At 37.1% G+C, this 22,685-nt stretch overlaps 1 protein-coding gene across 10 annotated transcripts in view; it reads left to right on the top strand.

Moving 5' to 3' along the window:
• Positions 1-22,685, top strand: part of BCAS3 (BCAS3 microtubule associated cell migration factor) — a 344,925-nt gene that overhangs the window by 75,154 nt on the left and 247,086 nt on the right. For all 10 annotated transcript variants that reach the window (XM_062012154.1, XM_062012155.1, XM_062012152.1 and 7 more), the window contains 2 exons: positions 1,292-1,385; positions 21,692-21,825. In XM_062012154.1, coding sequence (XP_061868138.1) covers positions 1,292-1,385; positions 21,692-21,825 — 228 coding nt within the window. The remainder of the gene's footprint in view (positions 1-1,291; positions 1,386-21,691; positions 21,826-22,685) is intronic.

Raw genomic sequence — 22,685 nt, 5'->3', positions numbered from 1 at the left:
TAGTTATTGGTGATTTTGTGTCCTTTTGGAGGTCCTTTTGTTGCCTTCACAGTCAGACTAGCCCAAGTAGTTTTAAATACCTTTTTGGTTAAAAACCTAAAAGCTCATCCCTTGTCCCTTTCTCCGGAAGATTGTGTTGATCACAGATCTCAGTCCACATACTTCATTTTCCACTCAATTTCCCTCTGTTGTGAAAACTCTCTCCTACCTTTTCATTGCTTTTTTGTTCTCAAGAAGGTATTTTATGACAGCATGATTTTTTTAAAGGGGTTTTGATTAACAGTCTTTGTAATACTGTTATTGAATGTCTATTGATACAATTTCAAGATGGATTAAATTCTTGTTAGCTGCATATTTCACAATGCAGCTGCTTTCATACACACTCCCAGTCTTAAGCATTTCTTGCATTATTTGGAAATCCAGATAACTCAAGTCCACTATCATTTATTAGTGGGATGCAAACTGCAGTGTTCCTACGTACACAACTGGTGGATGAAAGTGAACCCACTTTCTTTGACTGGATTTGACTGTCCATTTTCCCGCTTGTTTGCCATGTATACTTTGAATCCTTCCAGAGAAAATACTGATTTATGTAATGGTTAATTATTCCCATGTCTTGAAAAACTCTTATGCTGCATCTTGTTTTGCCTTCTGTTATGTGAATTTTGTTACTGCTTTGAGAAAATCACGTGTTGTTTAAAGAACTGTGTGCCCTCTTCAGTGTAATTGCACTGATCCTCCTTACATTAGCCTAACTGCACCCTGCTGCTGAGCTTGGTGGAATGAGAACTCCTTTCCACAGGAGAGCTCCTGTCACAAATTTGAGTAATATGCCCTCTTGATTATGGACACACAGGAGAGGTCACAACCCTTGCTTCACCCAATGCCAATGGAAGCCTTCAGTGTAGCTTCTTGGTGTGCTGCATACAGACTTTCTTTGTAATAAGCTTCCACGCAGCCATTAATATTTAATGGAGTAAAACATTAACATTTTCCATTTTTGCATTATTTGAATAGCATAAATAGCATAAATAAATTTGAATAGCATAAATAAACAGAGGATCCAGGTATAAAGTGCATAATCCTTTCTAGTTAACAGAAGGTTATTTGAGCAGCTCTCTATCAGAAAAACGTTACAGAAGGTTGGTTGTGTTTAGTTCACATGGAGTTGTATTTCTAATTCATACCACTGTGTATCTTATAAAACAACTCCTGTATCAGTAACTTGCTAGTTTCATTTATGTGTATTTTTACTCCCTAACCTTCCTTTGTCTCTATTAATATTATGCAGGTACTTGTCAGTGAGGACTCTGATAGCGATGGCATTGTGGCCCACTTCCCTGCACATGAAAAGCCTATTTGCTGTATGGCTTTTAACCCTAGTGGTAAGTTATTTTACTGTTCTAATGTGATAGTTATAAACAAGATGAAGACAGTAAAATATCATAGTCATATGTTCCGTTGCCTTGAAGGAATTGCAGGTACCATCGTGTCATGGGCAAATATCTACTCATTGTTATTAGGACTTTTGAGCTGCTCTGTTGGATGTTGGGTATGTCACACACATTAAATTCTAAGCAACTGTTACACTATGGGATATGTGAGAGGATACAGTCTACCACTTTGAATGTAGCCTAAGTGCTAGGGGACTCTTTTGTTGGGTATTCTGACAGGTATCCAGTTGTTCTGATCTGCAGATATCCAGAGGATCAACACGTGTATTAAATTGTACTTCTCTAGAAACATGAATATAAAAAGAATCTTTTCACAGGCACTAATTTTAAAGTAACTTACACTGCTATTATGTGTTTGGTTGATGAGGAGTTTGTGATTCTACCCTCTCTCCTGAGTGAAACCAGCTATGATCTGAAAGTACTTTTAAGAAACTTATCCAAAGTACCTATTCCTCTCCCTCCTCTTTATAAATGAACAATGACTGTGGGCAGAAGTGATAACAACAGATCTTGACTGTTATTAAATCTTATTCATTTGACAATTAACAGGTTTACTACTCTATTGATAGACAGCACAAAGGAAAAAAAAGGGATTTGGTGGATGCTGTAGTAGTCAGTGAATGGCCAGTGAATTAACAACTTCCACTTGCCTAAGTTAACAGTTTCTAAAATGTTACAAATGCCATGAAGATCTTGAGGATGAAATCACATTTCAAAGAATAAAACTAAATATCTGTGATGTATGCTTTCACTTTTACTTGCCAGTTGGTCTTATTCTGACATCCCATCTGTTATGTCAGAACTCTTTAATAGTGGTCTGCAGTTCACAGCATTTTCACTGTGAGTTTTTGACATTAAAAACTGTGTTCTCATCTGACTGAATTTTCTTCTGATACTTAACATGACTTTTTTCATGGAACTCTGCATTTAACTGAGAGTCAATTTCACTGATTCCAGAATAGTAATATTCTTGCTTTGTATTCTGGTAGAAATATAATACCTAGAGGATCATTAAATTCCTTTTGGTTTGCTCAGGTACTAAATTTATAGTCTTTTGTATATGATACAGAACACTGTTACCTTAGATCTAATGGTACCATACGATACTTCTAATGATGAAACACATTTTCTAATTGGCGTTAATTTTGACTGATTATAATTATGTATATTAGGAGGTATTTGCAGGAGGGGTGATTAACAGGAAGGTATTGAATTGTGCCACATGTTCTGGGTACAGCAACATCAAAACATTTAAAAACTATGACCTCAGCTGCTTGCAGTATGAAAGCAGCACACAACACAGGATTCAGTATTCTTTATTTAACATCAAGGCAGAATTTTGTTTGAAGCCAGTGTCGTAAGTAACATCATCTTAATCCACTATGTAGTGGTATATTGCCAATCAAGCTGATCTCATTACAAAGCAGAACAAAACGAGAAGTGGCTTTTGATACTGGCTTTGTCTATTGGCTGGTTGTAGTGAAAAACCACTTTTACTCATCAAGTACTATCTTGGATGCTGCACTAGAGCATAACAACTACAACTTTTTACTATAAAGACAATCAGGGAACATTGATCTATTACAGTGAACTATTTTATTCTCTGTAGCTGATCAAATAGCTTAATTTCATCATATCTCATCTCAAAGGCCCATGAGCTCCACAGGTATTCAGGCCTGTAAAAATGAACAGGATTGTATTTGAAAAAAAACCTAAACCAAAGCCATCACTGAGCCTGGAAACCACTGAAGGTCAGTGGGTATGGAAGATGGCTAGGTACGATTTTTTGTGTGGTAAATCAGTAGAATAGCGCCATAGTCAGTTTAAGCTGTATTGTTAAGGTATAAGTTGCATTCAGATGCATGGTTTGGGGGGAGACTTTGGGATACGGTGGGATCTGTTGCATATGTTTTCATACTGAAGAAGGAACTTGTTAGGGATAAGTTAATTGTGATAAAATAACAGAACAGAACTTACAGGTATTGTTGTGAGAATAACTGCTGGGAAGGGGTAAACTACTCCTTCACTGTATGATGATCAGAAAACAATCCAATGGGGAGGAAAGAGGCTCACTAATGTCAGTAAATGACAGATATATTTTTCCCTAATCTTTCTTTTTAAAACCAAGAAGAAATCCTTTTTTGCACTTAGGAGGTTCAAAATATGTTATTGTGGATCTGATTGAAAGCCTGTTGCAGTGATGGCAGGACTCTTGCTGATGGGGAGAGGATCTTTTTGTTGTTGTGCTATTTTGCTTTGGTTTTGAAGCTTTGGAAGTTGCTTTTTCTTAGCAGCAAGATAAATAATCTATGTGGAGTTCCAGGCTGGATTAGTTGTCTATGAGAGCTTGCTGTGCATGCTTTTTCTTTAGCTGCATTACAAGGTAAAATCGTGAAAGAGCAAGCGGGGTTGTTTCTGCACAGCATTTCATTGTGCTATAGACATTTATGTAGTGGCTTATGCTGGCATTATATCTACCTTTTGTTTGAATTCAGGGCAAATCTATTGCATTTTATTATTTTCCTTTTTTTAGGTATTTGCAGAAAATGAGAACTTGGCATAGAGTTAGCTTTTTCATGTTACATCTATAGCTACTCTGAAAATCTGTTTTAGTAATAGAACAACAACCTAGAAATATAATTTCTGAGTATACTTTGGGGGCACTATAGTTACTGAGCATTTTTTAAAAACTGCCTAGCCATGTCCCTGTATACCTCCTCCAGACCCTTATGTTAATAAAAGTTTGCTTCTGAGTCAGGTGGTTTTAGGGAGACTGTAAAAGTCTCAGTCTAAGACATTTAGCAAATCATTAACATTGGGAGGAGGGGGGGGAAAGAAGAAAAACTGCAGTTCTTGGTAGTTCCAGTTTTCTCAGGTTTTTTTCCTTTGTAGGTAAAATTTTAGTTTACAGAAAAAATTAAGATGGTTTACTATGGGGAGTGAGTTTTTTTGGGGGGAAATGGAGTGGAGGATTTCAGAGCAGACATCTCATCCACAAAATCCCTTAGTCCCGTGGAATTTGGAAAAGCTGTGTCCCTACATACGTTGTTATTACCTCTCTGCTTAACGTTTTCCATTTTAATAGGTAAAATATGTAGCAGTTTAATAAAAGTGAAAAAGAGCTGGTGCTCCTTTACCATTTGTTGCTGATTGCATCTTTGGGAAACAGACCTGAAATGCTAACTGGGTCTTTGTTCCACTGGTAAAAATAAAAATTATGATGTGAGCCTCCTTAATCCATTCTCCTTGCCAGTTGTGTTGTCAGCTTTGGTGGCAGTGTTTCTTCTGGCTGGTGGGCACACTTCCTATATAACAGTCTTGTTCTGTTTTTGGAAGTGTGCTTAATAAATCTGATTCCAGGTTTCAAGTTCAGGTGACTTGGCGCTGTTACTTGTTTTCTTTTTTGATTTTTAATTGCTAAAATGTGAGTGTTTCGTGTATCGTTTTCTTCCAGAGGAAACTGGCACTTTTTTTCTGTACACTTCACTGCATGTCAAAAATAATGATTTATTTACATAATGCTTTATGTGCTAGTCATTGTTTTTGTGACTTACTGGAAGGTTCCTTTCCTGAAGCAGGAGTGTTTTGATTTTTTTCTTTAATAAAACATCTATTCAATATTGAATAAATTAAATGTTATAGTAATTTAGCATTGCCAAGTGCCATGGGAGATATGCTGCATATTAACAGGAAAAAGGGATCTGATTTTGCAGTGTATCTCCTTAGTAATAGTGCATACACATGATATTTATTTATGTTTTACCACAACTCTTTCCTATGAAGTTTGCACCACAGTATGTGGCAAGGAGACTTGCATGTAAGAGGAAGGAGTTGTGGGGCCTCAGTGCAGGTGATGACCAGGAGTAGGCGCCTGCCAGCAGAATAATTCATGTCACTTGGAAATGGCCAACAAACTGGATGAATTTTGTGGGAAGCTGTTGCTGATAGACCATAGGCTGGCTGCTGCAGATGCAGAGTTTTTTGAATGACAGTTGCTGAATGTCTTTCGATTTTAGCACTGTTTCATAGTTGATTGGAAGAATAATAATATTTCCTCAGCCTAATTGAGAAGGATCCACATGTAAGAAGAAAACCACATCTCAGGCATACAGAACCCATTGCAAGGGAAGTAAGCTGCGTTCTGAGAATATTTAGTTCATATTTGAACATTCATCTGATCAGCTGTTCAAAGCAGCTGCTGCAGAGAGAGTAAGCGCCACATCCACTCTCATTTCTGAACAAAGGAAGGCAACTGCTAACTTTTAGGCAGACTTTGGGTATTTTATTAAAACTTTTCAAGATGAGGGTATGTAATACAAGGAAGTAAAGTAATATTAATAGACTGGGACCTTTATTAATGTACCTCTGGCATGTATATTGATGTAGTGGAAACAAGAGGCTTATACTTACAAAGAGACTCTAAGACCAGTTACTTTCATTTGCTTATTAAATGAAAATCACATTAAGCTTTTGTATAGATGTTTCTACTTAGCGTTAATGTTGACTTGATTTATTTTAGCTTGAATATTCAGTTTTAGATGAACTGTAGGCAAGCTTACTGTGGACAGACTGTCCAGACAACAATTTAGTGCTGTTTACTAATTCACATTAGGTGATTTAGATTGATTTTTTTCAGACTGCATCTGTGTAGATGTGCTCCCAAACCTACGTGTCGTATTGTTCCTGTTCATGTTCCTTTTTTTTTTTTCCAAAAGAAAATCACAATTCCTGTAGATTGGGTGCAGGAACAAGGCCTGTCTTTATAGGATTACAGTCAAAATAATCTAGGATGTTATTTGCTGCAGTGAGTTGCAGATAATGTCACCTGCATGATTTCTTCTTTGATGAACATGTGTGCTCTGTTGTGGTTTGCAGGAGAATATAGCCTTCCACCATTTCTTGGACTGATGATTAGGCCTTTTCCATGTTATAAATGTAAGATGTTTAGAAATGTCAGTTATGTACAACCAGTAAAAAAAATCTGTTATGTAATGTAAAACAGTAGTATCAACACTAAGGTTTGTATTGATTATGTTTGAATTTTAACCATAATTAAAATACAGCCAGGAGAATAACCGAGAAAATAGTTACCAAAAATGTTTAAGATGTTTTTCTGTCAATGCAACATTGTACAGGAATTTGTCACTATGAAACTTGAAAATTGTATATCTATATATTTACAAATATCTTTATATCATAAAAATATGGGCTACAGTTTGTTTGCAGAGTGTTACAGTTATTATCATATCACAGAAAAATCCAACTTGCTACATAACATAGATAAGAGCTTGTTACATAAACTCTGGCTGAAGGTGCCCTGGGCTAAATTTTGGAAGTTCACAAAAGGAAGGAATACACCTTAGGGGATTACCTAAATTAAGATGTTTAGAGAAAAGCTGCCAAGCTTTTAATATGTGGATGATAGTCTGCCAGGAGTTTTAAGTGTATGCAGGATCTGACACAGGGAGAGGAAATGGGAGGAGGGAAGGGAAGAGATTAAATGTTACCAATTAGAAACCATTGCTCAATGGTAAACTGGATTAGTCTGAACTAGAGAGCGTCTAGACTAGAGACTGAAGGAACCATACAAACATCCTCGTTTTTCATTATGTTGTATTAGACACTGTGATTTAGAAAGGAGGAAAAAACCTCACCATTTCTGATGTCAGCCATAGTCCATTAAAACTAATTCACTTTGTTCCCTCTTCCATCGTAGGCATACAGATGATTGCTAGTCACTGCTGTCAAAGGCAATAAATGCACTGGGCTACACAGACCTCTGGTGTGATCTGTTATGAAAATTTCTGTGTACGGCGTCATTCAAGTCTTTTGGTTTATTGCTGTTCCTTTTAATATTGGTCCAAAGTATTCACTGTTTTACTTTCATGTGAGGTTTTGAGTGTTGAGCAAAGTTGTGGATGCGAATATCCTGAATGGAGATGCCACTGTGAATTAAGACTTCAGTGTAATTTGAGAGGTCTGCTTTCCTTTATTTTTGTTTTGTTGGTAAGACAGTTCAATATAAAACTCTAAGGATGCATGTTATTTAGAAGTTAAATTTCCATTTATTAAAAACAAATGATTTTTTAAAAAATGTAAATATTTCCCCTACACATGAAGGAAACAGTGTTTGGTTTTGGAGGGCTGTGAGGTGGTAGGTATTATCTTTTCACATACCAAACCTGAAAACTGAGAGAGGAGGATGTTACGTATTTGAAAAACACACCAATGTGCTATACTTAAAAAAATAGATCATTATCTGTATTTTCTTCCATACTAAAGGAATGTTTTCTAAAATAAACTGGAAATTCTGGCTTTGTTGCTGTCCTAATTTTTCATCATCTGATTCTTTATTTGTATCTGCAATGTCAAAAAGATGCAGCCTCGTTTTTCCTCTTTTCTAAATACATTTCTTTCAAGTATGTTCAGGTTCCTTTCTGTCTAATTGGTATTTCTAATCCTGGGAATTAGATATTTTCATTTATTGTTATAAAGATATATTTTAAAAATAGTTCTTTAAAAGCAAACAATATTTGGGAAGTCTGTGGAACAACACAAGCTTTATGTTTCACTCCTCCGTATCTGCTTTAATGTGATTTTTGCAATGCGTTTCTAAACAGTTTCTAAATGCATAGTTTCTAAAACATTAATCTTCTCATCACTGGATATTTTTAAATGAGCTCTAGACTGATGTATAAATATGTATTATACACCAAAAAAATTCTATTCCTCTTGTATGTGAGGAAGATTATGGAAAAACAATACAAATGCAGTCCCTTGCTGGTTCATGTCCTGATGAGGAACTACCAGCAAATAGCCAGCCATTGTTTGCAGGAAAAGTTAAAAATACAGTAAAATTTACATGACAGAGTAACACTGCAAAATGAACTCAAAAGAAAATACTGCTTGGTTGACTAGCTGGCATGCAAGCTGTGGTGTATGGCTTCTATTCATAGAAGTGAAATTAAAGGATGCAGTTAAACACAGTTGTGAAATGTCCAGTCCAACAGCTGCATTGAGTTTGTTTTTCAATTTCTCATTGCCTTTCTTGTTTATTAGCTGTGACTCTGAGGTCAGAATTAAAACAAATATTTTAATGGCAGCATTTATGATGTTGGCAGGGAGTGCTCCAACTTAGTCCTGTGCGTTGGACAAGACTCGATATGGGTGGTGTGAGGTAGTCCCTTCTGACTTAAAACGCAGTCACGATTGGTGAGACTTTTCAAAGCAGAATGCCTGTAAATCACACAACTGATAAGCATCCTGGAATCTGCTTTTTAGTTCTTTTAGCAAACTGGACATGCTTAAAGGATCTTAGATTTAGACTAGAAAGGAGGAACTCTGTATGGATTTTAACATGGTAAAAACTAACAGAATTCCTCTCTTCATTTTGACAGATCTAAGGTATAAACGTCTTTATGAACTGTGATAATTAAAACCAACTTGTGTGTAAGTTATGCACATCTACTCATACTATAGAAATAGTTATATGTGCTTTTAAGAGTAATTTTAGAGTCTATGGGGCTGTAGTTTTATTTTAGTAAATTGGCTTTACTTTACCACATTTAAAAGCAAATTATAGACATTTTATTTGTGCTAAAGCTGAATATTAGTTGCTAAGTATATTGTTGTCCACACTTGTGCAAGTTCTGTACAGCCATAGATAATACAATAAAAATAGAATCCATAAGGAAGGAAATAAGATCAATGTTTCAGAAATCACTTCCAGATAGATAGGTTTTTACCTTATAGTTACCATTGCTAATAGACAAATTTCATGATAAACTGTAACCTTCCTCTCTGTGCTCTAGGAAAACAGAAAATTGTGTAGACATACCAAGCTTTATTAAGTTTTATAAACAGTGATGCTAAAAGTGTCATTATAAGAAATTTTAGCTTTATACTTAAATGTGGAATATATGTATTTTTAACATATAGCTATTTCTTACTAGTACTTCAAAGAAAGTGAAAAGTAAATTATTTGGATTTTGGAAGTTCTATAAATCAAGGATTTCATACAGATTGCACAGTGATAAAAGTTACAGAATTTCTTTTCTCCTTCATCCTCATATTAAGACTTTAAATGATGCTGGGCTGCTAAATGTGACAGGAAACAGTTGGTTCAGCCTTTCAATCTAGACCAGCTGCTCATCTTGCTTTCGCAAATGTTATCAACGGGCCTGGAAATATCCAACCTCCTCTGCTATTTAATTCTGACTGTACTTTTTATTATTTTCTAAAGGCAAAAATGTATTGCCTGCAGTGGTATCTGTTGTCTACAAAATGTGGGTCATGTGGGACAATTTTTGAGAAGATGGGCTGAGAGAAGAACTTATTTCTCAGTATTTGGAGCCAGTGTTGTAGCTGACACATGAATTCTGTTTATTTGGTATGGTTTAGGGTCATAAAGTAAAGATTTTCTAGGATTTGTAGAAATATGAAGCACAGGGGTGGATATTCTTTTTTAGGTTAACTTGAGTTATTGATTGGGCTGGATTTCACACAACATATTAATGTGTTTTACCCAGAGGCTGCCTTTTCCTAGAGATTCTTAAAGAAAAGGAAGTTGAATTGTGTATCGAGGCATAACTAATAAATCTCAGTTCTTAATTTCTACATTTCAGATTTTGATTCCAATAAAAGCTGTGAAGATATTGCTACAATCATCTTTTTTTGATGTGATTGGAAAACTTCTGTTTGTTGCCTAGGAAAGTGCTTTCTAGACCAAACTTTACTGTTTTCTTTCTGAATCTAGGAGAATATTTTATAAAGCAGTTGTAGGTATTACAATTAAACCCCAAATTTATTGTATGTCAAAATTATTGATCATTGCACAAGTTAATTTGTGTTTTTTGGCAAGCTTCTTGTGTGACATATGAATGATAGCTGTGGTTTGTAGGTTAAATTTTAGATGGTTGGTGACAGTTTTAATGAACGCTTTCAAGTCATATTCATTTTATTGTCTCTAACATAATTTCATTCTGTGCAATTCACTAGTTAATGGATAGTCTGTTCATTTGTCTAGTGCATGGGTCAATAAGTTTCTTTCTTCTCCCCCTGTAGAAAGGAGGAAGGGCTAGATTCTGTCTAGCTTGCAAAGGAAGATGTGTTCTGTATCACTGGCTCTCCCTGAGGTACACGTGATGGGGTCACAGTTTTAGCAGCAGCCCCACCAACGTAGGGTGCTACGGGAGTGCACGCAGGCAGCATGTGCTCTGTGTGCTTCATCTGTATGTGCTGCCTTCCCTCCTGGGCAATACTGGCTTTTTTCTTTTCTATCTTTTATTTTGCTTTTTGCTTTTTTTTTTTTTTAAACAATACTGGCTTAGTAAGACAGAAGGGAGGTTACAGCCTAATTGTATTTTACACTGGTTTACACCTTGGCTTATGCTGCAGAAGAATTTCCTATGAAAACTAGGTAGAAACACTGTCATTGCCTAACTGCCTGTTGCATTTAATGTGTACGTTTGTGGCATAAATTGTCTCAGTGAGGATTGTGGTGGAGTCAGTGGTGGTGAGGCCAGAAGAGAATGTGCTGTATAAAACTGAGAAATCTCCACGCTCTCTGGCTGCTGGATTCATGCAGCAGTTCTGTAAGTGGGTGTTAGGGTGAATAACCTCGGTGTCTGAAGTAAAATCCCCCGCCTCCAGTTGAACTCTGGTAGCATTTTTCCAGGCAGTACGTTGTGTTTCTGCCAGGTTGCTGAGATACTTACTTCTCAGCCCTTATAGAAATTTGAGACAGTTAATTTTTGTTCCTAAAGCTGGCACCGTTCCTTACGAACGTTGAGGGATGCCAGCTATCCACTGTGGCTGTACTTTGATTTTATGTGTCCTTCCATGCCATTGAATTGTAATAGTCTTACACAAGGAAAGAACAACTTCTGGCTTATCCTGAGAAACAGAACCAGGCTATCCTTTGCTGAAGATAATTCATATAAGTTAGACCTCCACAGGACTAACATACTTACCTGTTGTTTTTAACCTTTACACAGAAAAGTACTTTGCAAGCTTAGTACTAATTACTGTAATGCAGTTTGGTCACATTGTCTTAAGGATGTATATATGTGAATAAGTGGAATGTGAAAACATGTATATATGTCATTTTCACGATTTAGAGATAAGTGAAATGTAGAGAAATTAGCTCTAAATTTGGGTATGTTCACTAATTCTCTGAATCTTGACACTCAAAATGGAGTTTGATTATAGAGGGCACTAAGACATCTGTTACCGTTCTGTCCATCTTCAATGTGAACTGCAGTGCTCCTCTTTCTGTAGCTCCACTTTCTGTAGGAGCCTCAAGTAACACAGACAAATGTAGTGAATGATTCTGGAAGTCAGACTGAGCTACTGAGGCAAGCACAACGGGAAATTGTACTTAGGTCTTAATTCCTTCTTTTCACTTGTGATTATTGGCAGTGCAGAATCTGAACTGCTCGTAGCCTCCTGTTCTTCATACAGAGTTTCTAACATCTGTCAAGGTTTTCCATGGGAGATAGTCCAGGTGCTTCAGGCACAGGGATTGTAGCAGGCTGCCCTTCACGTGCAATCTCCATTCTCTTTTCTGTGGTGCATTTGGCACAGCCTTTGACATGAATTCCTTCAAGAAGTCATAGTTGCATAGTAACTGTAATAGTACAAGCCAGTAACTTATTACAGGACTGCAGGACCTCCCAGTTTCAGATTTTCACTTTTGCTGTTGAGCTTGGGGCTTGCTGATTTGGACTTGGACTATAGTGTGAGACTCTGCTGATGAGCAGCAGAGCAGTCATTTCTTTGCTCTTATTCCTTGTTACTGAGAGCATGCAGGCAAATGTATCTGTTCTTGTATTTGTTTTGGGAATCAAATTAAGATGTTTGCACATCTATTTGAAGTTTGTTTAGATCTTACTCATTACTGTTACTATGAGATTTGTGCCTTGTTTCTCAGGATGGGGAGGGAAGGGTTTGTTGCCAAGGACTGTATCTACAGAAAATCCAGTAGGTGGCTGTGGGTAGCCAGGAAATATGAGAATTATCCTGTATTTGAGTTTTTTTAGAGGTTGTACTTCAATTGCCAATTTGTTAAGGCAAGTAACTAGACTTAGAGCCTCTGAAAAGGACATTTTGTTACAAAAGCTCAGTGGTGGTCTTCTCTTGGGACATTTTTTCAATAAAATCTTTTCTTTGCACACCTTAAACGTAGACACAGAAGTGTTTGCCAGCTATAGGATTCTGTCACGGCTTCTCACCATTTCAGAGGGAGCAATAGATGCAATATGTTTCAGTACAAGCTCTTAAAATCAAACTGAAAATATGACAATTAAGTAAAACATTACTGTAGCCAAGTACACCTTCAATTTGGCAGTAGCCCCAACCTTTAAATTGTGGGATGGGTGAAGTATATTTGAACATACATAAGTACTTGTATGTATTGTGTAGAGAAATGTAACTTCATACAGCTACCTGGCAGGTTCAGAGCGGGATGCATTCTCGGACCACGGTAGCGTCTATATAAGGCAGGAAAGGATGTAAGACTTGATCCTTATGGAGTCAAGGGCAGAGTGGTAAGAAAAATTCCAAGGAAACGGGTTTAGAGGGGAAGAAAGGAGTTCTCAGTGAACAAGAAGTGGGGGACTTTTCAAGCTGTGGTAGTTGACTGAATGAATGGTGGCATAATTCCAGCAGTATAGTGAAGAGGGAGTAGAAGTTTGCAAACAGTGTAGAAAACAAAGAGCAGAAATTAAGGTGCGACTTCAATCCAGTACATTAGAAGAGGACAGGTTAAAAAGAAGGTTATGTTGAGAATGAACTATAAGAACTTCAAACTTTTAACATTAGGAATTGAAAGCTAATGTCAGGAAAACGGAAGGATTGAGAAACTGTCCCTCAGAGTTGTGCTGTAGCTCTGTGCCAGAGAGGAATGTCACATCAGTAAATGACATGTAAAATTCTGGTCACTTTTGTACTTTGATTTTGTTGTTGTTTAATTATGGTAATTTTAATGTCAGAAGGAAGCTTACCAAATAAGATAATTAGTAAATAGCTAAAAAAGGGTGCTGTTCTATAAATATCTGCCTTTTTTTTTTCCTTTTAAATGTGGTAAATAAGTGATCTGTTTTTCAGAAGTGTTATTCCTGCCAGTTTAACAGCTGAGAGCTGTGAAGTGCAACACATCTAAAATTTTAAATAATTACGCTTCCCTGGCTACAAAAGAGCTTTTCCATCCATTAATAATGAGAAAATTAATGTTGGACCAGCAGTAAAACAGATTAAACTGTATACCCCTTTGGATGCCTGACTGCACCTTTAACGGACCTGAAACTCCTCTGATTATTTAAATGTTCTATATTGAAATGTGATGGTGGCCTTGAGTTAATAGTTAAAGAGGTTTAAATTGGAATGTCTCTGCAGAAGTTTTTCCCATTGATCAGGGCAAGCGGGCAGAAAAATACCTGATTTGATCCTCAGGAAGTGCCTCATTTTCTCTTTCTGTTTCTCCTACCAAAGGTGCACAGTCAGTTTTTTTATTAAACACATAGATTGGTAAAGGTTTGGAGATATCTTTTGTAGTGTCAAGTGCTGTGTAAGCTTATTTACTGCAGTACTGATGGCAGCTGCAACCAGCATCTCGGCTGTGCCTGGACTTCTATAACGACTGCAACTTTCTTCTCAAGTTTGCAAGATTCATCTCATTCTGCAACCTCACCTTCCTTGATGTGTTAACCAGTGTAAAATGAGCAATAATTACTTCATGGCAGAATAATGCTTTATTTTCTTCTGTGTTTATTTCAACTTTTGTTTTTTAACTTGGATTGTTGCCTTTGAAGAGAAATGTGTTAAAAACAATGTAATGGCATCACATTTGATGAATTGCAAAGATTGTGTTTCTGTATCACATATACTGAGCCAGAAGGTGAGAAATAATTCTTAATCTGCAGTTAGCTAGCACTGCTTTATGATTTGTTTATGAAGGAAAAGTGTCAAATGTGGAATTTTTTAACAGCAAAAGTGTAAGTAAGAGGACTTTATGGAGAGAAGAAAATGTACTCTTTTTTAACACAGAGTATGCTTTCAATGATGACAAACAAATTATCTCTTCTCAAATTGTTTTCTTTTGTACTTTTAAATTCTGTTGGCATATATGCTCCTTCTTTTCCTCCTTCTAAAAATGCCTCTGAATAGTAAACTGTCATTTTATAGAACTACTTAGCCTAAGTTTAGAGCATTTCCTACCTAGAGGTGAATGACTTTAAGATATACTGAAAATTTAGGAAATTCTTGTTTATTTATATTCTCTATTAGATAACTGCCACAAGTCAGGTAACTATGATTTAGATAAGTATTGTTTAAAAACAGTTTTACAGAAAACAAAGAGCAATATTATTTGACTTTAATCCTGGAAGCACTCTGAACAGGACTTTGAATCTGAGCAGAAATGCATATGAAATCCTGTAATCAGTGCTACACAGAATCATGTCATTTGAGTGGAAGGATGGGATTTAAAAGGGCCAGTATGGTGATTTGCAGTGCATTAATTCTCCTGTTTTTAAATTGCAGATATATATGATTACCAAAAGTTTAAATCCGTATCTACTCTTTAGAGAACTTCCAGATTAATATTTTTTTGTCTATTTTTTGTCTAATCTAAGTGTTTAACCTGTTATCTCCAAACAAATTTATCCTCAAATCAGAATCAAGTAGTAGTCAGTAGTAGAAGTTGCTGTCAGGTTTGGATTGAGCACATTTGCTCTTTGGAATGTCTGATATTTGAGGAGGGGAAGAAGATAGCAAACGTTTCTCTGACATCATCAAATCGATGCCTTCATGCAAATAAGATACTGTACTGCTGAAAAATGTGATTAAATCATTGTACTTCATCACCAACCTTTCACAGCAGATACAACTCATATATAAATAATTTATTCCCATCTATGTACCATTTATATGCTTTCTTGATTACATCAAAAAATGTTGCTTTGTTAGAGGCCTTGAGGAGGATGCTCTTAGGCCTGCTGTCTATTTCAGTACATCCTGTTTCTCTAATTTTTCTTTTTCAGTAATTTTTATAGTTTCCTATTCGTTGCTTCTAGGAGAAAGGAAACTTTAGAGCCTGTCTTTCTTTGAGCATTAAAATGTACAATTGCTCTAATCTATCCATGGTTTCTTTCTACACTGCTGTCTTTTTATAGAATTTTTAGTCACCTTTTTATAGACATTTTACATTGTGTTAAAATTTGTCAAATTTGCAGGGAAATAAGGGGAACTTTAACATAATGCCGAACACATTGGAGAAATGTCTGGGCACACTTGTAAAAGTTGATTTGTTTGGGTATCATTGTGGCTGAATGTACTTTGTTTTGATAAGTGATTGATTTATAATGAATTCTAAATGATACTAAAATTATTATCCAAACAGTCATTTAGCACAGCAGGCATTGCTAATGAGCTGTTAACTTCCTTTCAGACTAAAGATGCCCAACTCCGTGAAAAGTGTAAAAGTATTTCCCGTCTTGAAGTTAGCAGCAAAAGCTCTGTATACTTCAGGGAGGTCAGGATTTTACTCTCTGTAACTTTTACATTATTATTATTATTCCAATGAAAAGTAAAAAACGATATGTTTCAGTAGCTAAAATGTTTACTGCAATTTCTGCAAATAACAGACCCCAAAACATTACGGTAAAGGTAGTGACTATGGTTTTGTATCTTTTTTAGAGGAATTACAGGCAGGGTTAAAAGGAAAGAGAGTGTTCCTATTGATTTTTTTCCCTTCATATACTTGGCTGCCTCAGTGTGAGGGAGAAACCCATCCTGATAAAGTTTGGTATATATTGGGCCATCAGCTGTTGTCAGTTAGTGATTGAAAGCAGGAAATAATTTTCAGTGTATAAAGCATGCCTTTGAGCCATCTTATTGGCCATGGTCAGTGTCTGACACTTTCCATACATCCACCCCAAGCTCCAAAGATTCAGATGAAATAGATAATTATCCAAAGTGTGTTATGGTGTATAGAGATCTCCAGAGCTCAGTCATAAGTAATTACTTATTCATAAAAGGATTTCTTCTTTGATGTGCTATTTATTTAAAAAAATATGGTTTTTGAATTTTTTAAAATGTCTTTCTGTACCTGTGTTTATGTTATGGGGAATTTTCTTGTTGAAATCAGATTTTCCTTATTTAGTTAAGCTTTTTTGAGACCAAATTTTGTTACCATGGCATATGTGTTACCCTTGGAACTACACATGGGCTTAGTAGCACTAATATTTGGCTGTATTTTGACTAGCATCAGCCTCAGAGAGGAGTTAAGTGAGTATAAATAAAGCTACTGTTCATGGGTCAGGTCATATGTTTCATAAAACTCTGGACCATATAAACTTTGTCAGGTCTTAACAAGATACTTATGTGATGGCTTTTGCACAAGGGCCACTGTGGAATAGAAATGTCTACAATTGGCATACAGAAAGTAGGAATGCTATTGGCATTTTAAATACATTAGGATATATAAAGTAGGAATGCTGAGCAAAGTGTGTGTGGACTGAGCAGGGAGCACCTCAAAGTCAATGTGGTTCTGCTGAGCTCTCTCTGATCCAATGATTTGAAAACCTACAACGCAGGACATTAACGCTGCCTGGTGTCTGTGCTCGTCTTTAAAACACAACATCTGAGGAGTTGTTTGTATTTTTTTTTAACACTGTTGGTGAAAAGAGTGTATTTGTATAATGGTTGTATATGTCTCTGGCTGTGCATGCATGGAAATATGAGAGTTGCATTCCTAAATGAAGTAAATCCATGAAGGCACGTTTCCTCCGTGCAGATGGATGCCTGCTTTCCTAACGTTTGTGCCCTTGGTGTTTGTAAAACAAATCCAACACAGCTTGAACGTGTTGAGTTCTTCAGTGTGTAATTACAGAATGACATTGTTCTGGAAGGCAGAAAAACCCTTCTGTTACTCTGAAGGATGGCACTATTTAAATTCAAGTTACTTGTGAAACTTAAACCCAAGGTGAAATTGTATGTACCTCGTTTGTGTGCATATACCAAACAACTATGCAATTAGATAGGTGTTATAAATAGGATGTGGTGGAGATGCTTAGGCTACTCAGGTTTCCTAGATTTTATAGCGAGTACCCAGCTGAGATTTGTGCTCTCTAATTTTGCCATTTGGGCTAACCAGCTGACGCCTAGTTGAAAAGAGTTATGTTCCTACAAGGCCACAGAAGCCTTAGTATTTAGCCTCCGTCTCCTTCGTATTGTGGAGAACTCTGTGTACCATCAGCAACTTCAATCCCACCCTTTAGGCCAACCCTCATCTATCAAACCCAGGCTGAGAGCGAGTGAGAGGAAGCTCCCAGATAAACATACAGCAGCGCCTAAACTCCTAATCACTCTGGGCTTCCGCTTCCAGGCCCTATAATTAGAAGTCCTTCTTTTCCTTGTATTCCCAGTTGACGCAAATGCTTTTTGTGGCTTGGCACCTCATTTAGGGCGTGGGCTTAGTTTATGGCCAGGCCAGAGTCTGGTTTAGTCTTCTGATACTGCATAAATAGCTCTTAACCCACAGTCTACATCTGTACTAGTTTTTCCTTTTATGCCTATATTCTCTGTATTTTTTAACGTTTCTGTCCTGAAAGAAGCTTATTGTTTCCCAAGCAGAGTACATTAAAAGTAGGAAGCTGTAAATTAGGGCAAATGTATCTGTCAGGTAAAACAAAGCTTCAGTAATTTTTTTTCCATCTAGGATATCTGTTCCCTTTAAACTGGATTTTAATCATTTCTGTGGATTTGGAAAACCACACTGTAAAACAGTCATTAATTTAATCTAACTGCACCCCTCATATTATGGACAAGCAAAATCATAATTTTTGCAGTGAGATACATACTAAGTAATATCTGCTTTACACATCAATTTCCACTGGGTTCTTTGTATGCAAGACTTTCAATTGATTTCAGATGCTATCTGTTAAACAGGGATTAATGCCAGTTTGAAAAATAAGCAGGAAATCCTTAAGAATTATTCACTTTTCATCTATGATTATTCATACATACAGTACATCATAAGAGAAAACATTTTGGACTGAACTTATGACAGCTCTAACCCATATTTCCGTCTAAACAACTATTGGGAAAGCTGTCACAAGGCCTTTTAGAAAGCAGAACTGAAGTTTCCTGCACTTGAAAGTGAAAGTGAGGTGATGACCAAGATTCAAGTTCATGTTTCTCTACAGGGGTTAGGTATTTCTGCTGGGGCGCTGCAGCAGCCTTTTGTTGCGGGGAGGTGGAGAGAGAAACGAAATGGCAGAGCTGTAATAAGTGAAAACTCTGATTCTTCAGTGTGAAGTAATGGGGCTGGAAAATACCACACCAAATCCCAGCCCAGTGTTCTAAAACATCAGTGATTTACTGTTTGAATAACAGTAGTAAGAAAGATATTTCCAAATGGTGTTTTCTCTCAGTGTTCTCTCTGTGTTGATACAGGTTCTGCAAGTATGTATTTGTATTTCACATGCAAATATGAACGAAAGGTCCTCCTTGATCTTACTGAAAAAGAGTCGCTAATACAAGTGAAGGGCCTGTTTTTCTTTGGCTTTCATCTAATAAAATGCATTTATTCCAAACAGTGACAGACAGCAGGATTTTAGATTAAGCATGCAGAACTGCCAAATCAGATACCACCCATCTTTCTATTTTTAAGCCAATTTCTTTCCGCCCACAAATGTATTATCTTTCACCTCTGCACTCCTTCAAGTTAGCAAAAACAGAGAGAAAAAACCAAACTGCAAAAATACCCACAAAACCCTAAAAAGCCGGAGGCAACACACATTAACAAGGAACCGAGGAGCATGTGCATCATATGGAACTGATCAGACCTGCAGATAGGCAGGCACACTGCACGGCTCCGTTTGCTCGGGTACGGTGAATGTCATCAAAAGAGCTAACAGGTAACACAATGGGTTTGTGTGACATACGTTGCAGTGTACGGTCCCAAAGTGAGCTCTGCTCAGGGTAAATACAGATCACAGGTTTGGTGGGGGGAGAAATGATCTTTGTGAGGAGAAGAGTGAAATTATATCACGTCTGTGTACTGTGGGGTTTATTGCACCGTCCGCAGACACCTGTGTTTCTAGCCAATACTGGAAACAAGATATTGGTTTAGCCAAAAACCCCATAGATTTGATGGACAAGGCAGTATGGTAATTCCAGTGTTTTCACTGGCTCATGATTATTACGCAGCTTTCTGTCTCCAGTTTCCAGACAGATTTTTGGCTTGTTTAAAGGGGGTTTTTTACGATCTTCATTTCACTGTGCCGTGTGATGGGATACACATGAAGAACGCCGTGCTCAGATCTCTGGGTGCACTCAGCTCTGCGTTTGTATTTATAAAACACTTCTAGCACTTTGGGGGAATAAAAAAAACCCAGCCCTAGGTTTGCTGAGGCTGTCTGCTCACTGTTGAGAGAAGCCTTGTGTATTTGTCTCTTCTAGCTTCCTCTTCTCCAAAGGTCTGTTCCATCTGGAATAGGAAAGGACTCCAAAGGGCCAAAAGTACACTCAGCTTCTATATAAAGCTATCTAATGTGTGAGGAGAGGCAAACAAGGGAACATAGAAAATAAATCCTTACTGTGTTGAATTAGATCATTTGGAATATCTTTGCTCCAATAATAGGGGCAGCCTAATACTAGCACACAACCCCCTGGTTGCACAAACCCCTATCTGCTTCCATCTTTCCACTGGAAATGCTATATATTATTAAGGACCGCACACTTCACTAGAAGGGAAGTGTATTTTCTGATGTTTCAGAAGAGAATTAATGCAAATTGTGTGCATAATCCCACACTAAAGACTTGGCTGACTTGCACTTGAGCAACTTTAGCTGTATTTCCTATCAACACAGTCACTACAAATCAAGGAAATTGCCAGTTAAGCCAACATTAACATCCAGACCAACCTCAGCTCACATGCCTTGCCGCCCAAACATAATACCCAAATGCACTCACGGATTTCTTAGCTCCATAACAAACTCTCTTTCATTTGTAACATTCTGAATCAGAGTAACAGCCTGTAACAGTAAAAGTATGTCTACTGGAGGGAATCTTGCTGAGGTCGGATTTAAGATTTTGCATCTGTGTGATTTTTGAGGAAATGGATGTGTGCAATGTGGGTGGGCTCACACTCTGTCCAAGCCCTACCAGCATCAATGGTCAAGCTGAGAAGTAACTTGTAGGCACTTTTGTCTGTAAGTACAGTTTGGAATTCGCTCCCATTTTGTACTTTATTGTTGGTGAACCAACAATAGTAGACTTGAAATTATTTGTTTACCTTCACATTATGCTGATTTAGTAAGAGTTATCATCAAGAGACACCAAGACAAATGCCTGTTGCTGCTCACATGAGGTCTGCAATGTTGCTGTGTTATCCTGTTTGGAGGTCTTGGGACTGTGCTGTTGCTCCTGTGAGCCAAGGTGTGTTTGCAAACCTGCTTTGGCTTTGGAGGAGGAATAGGCACTGGGGAGTCACATTGGACCCAGATGTTCACAGCTTTGACTTCAAATATGTTTGTAAATGTTTAAGAACTGGATTACTGACCGACACATAGTGGGAGAAAGAGTAAATAGCACATAGAAGTTACTGTGATTCTACGGGTCTAATTTAATCACTTCAGTACATCCATCAGTGACCTGTTTACAATGAAGTTAATACCTAATTTAATATTTTACTGGAAAGCTCTCAACTCTGATTTGCTGCCTTTCAAGCAATAAATCAGACAGTTTCTTTCATATACATTTATAAGGAAGATGCTTCTTCAGGATGGTTTTGATATGGGTCGTTTTGGATGGGTTTTCATAATGTCTCGTCTTCCAAAAATTATCATTGTGGACTCCTCAGTCTTTTTTTATACTCAGTGTTTGCCAGTGAAGAGCATTTTGGGGTTTCACACTAACGTTCGTCACTACAGTACTTCATATTGATCACACAAGTTTTTAACTTTAATTAGAATATTCCCAGATTTTTCAGTTGGCTTTTACGGATTTGTATGGTAATACTAAAGTAGTAATACTGTTAATATGATTTCAGTTGAAGTGATGATTCAATTTTATGAAGGGAATTAGTAATTTCTGCAAGTGATTTCTTTTGTTTCTAGAAAACAAAATGTAATCCATGCTAACTTTTTTTAGATAGATATTGTTAAGCCTCTTCTTTTGCAGTGATTAATCTCTTGTGCTTTTGTGTTTCTTTTTTCTTCTGTTTTTTTACCCAGGGATGTTGCTGGTCACTACTGATACATTAGGCCATGATTTCCATGTTTTTCAAATACTGACACATCCTTGGTCATCATCACAAAGTGCCGTCCATCATTTGTATACACTTCACAGGGGAGAGACTGAAGCCAAAGTAAGTTAAACTATTTGCTGAAGAATAATCCCCAGACACCTTATACATTTTGTGTATGTTGGCACTTTAATGTTTGTTTCAGCACACAAAGGGCCTTTCTTATGTTATAGCCACAGAAAGGATAAGAGCACAGCATTTAACCTGGACAATAATAAATTCTTGCCCTTTACAATGAGGTGCTGTCAGATTTATTCAGATATGACACTACCTCTAAAGAGCCCAGATTATTAGCTGTGTTTGTACTTAACCTTTTCCCATGTAACATGTTAAACATTTGTCTAGTGCCCATGAAGCAACTGTCAGAGTTTGCTTGACTTTGGGGTAAAAGCCAAAGACAGGCAATTAAAGAGCTGAAAGGAACAGTTAGTCAGACGACTGTGATTAACTTATCTATCCTTTAAGCAAAGTGGAGGGTCCAAGTGGGGGACTGCAGTGATACAGATTTTATTTAGAAATCCCACTCTTAAAGATGCAATATAAATGAGGCCATTGGGTAGGCTGAAAGAGCCTGAAATTCTGTTTTAAAAAACGACTGGTAAACTAATCTATGGATAAAGTAGAAAAAAGTGAGAGATCAGTTTTGCTGGCATCACTGTGACAGAAGCAGTGCAATGTATTGTCTTGAATCCTTTACTGCGATGCTTTTAAGCATCAGGAGAGCCTCACCTTTGTAGCATTGAGTAACTGTTGAAGAACCTGTTTTAAATACATAAATAAAAATGTCACCACAGGGTAAGAAATGAGTATTGCACTTGCTGATGCAATTACACACTGAAAGCACAGACTTGTGACAGTCTGGCAGATGTAAACTAGTGTGACAGAGAGAAGCCTCCGGCACTGTGATTATGACCCTGACACTG

The sequence above is a fragment of the Colius striatus genome, chromosome 20 (assembly GCF_028858725.1).
Source record: "Colius striatus isolate bColStr4 chromosome 20, bColStr4.1.hap1, whole genome shotgun sequence".
Taxonomy (NCBI): Eukaryota; Metazoa; Chordata; class Aves; order Coliiformes; family Coliidae; genus Colius; species Colius striatus.
This window is presented reverse-complemented; position numbering and strand designations above follow the sequence as displayed.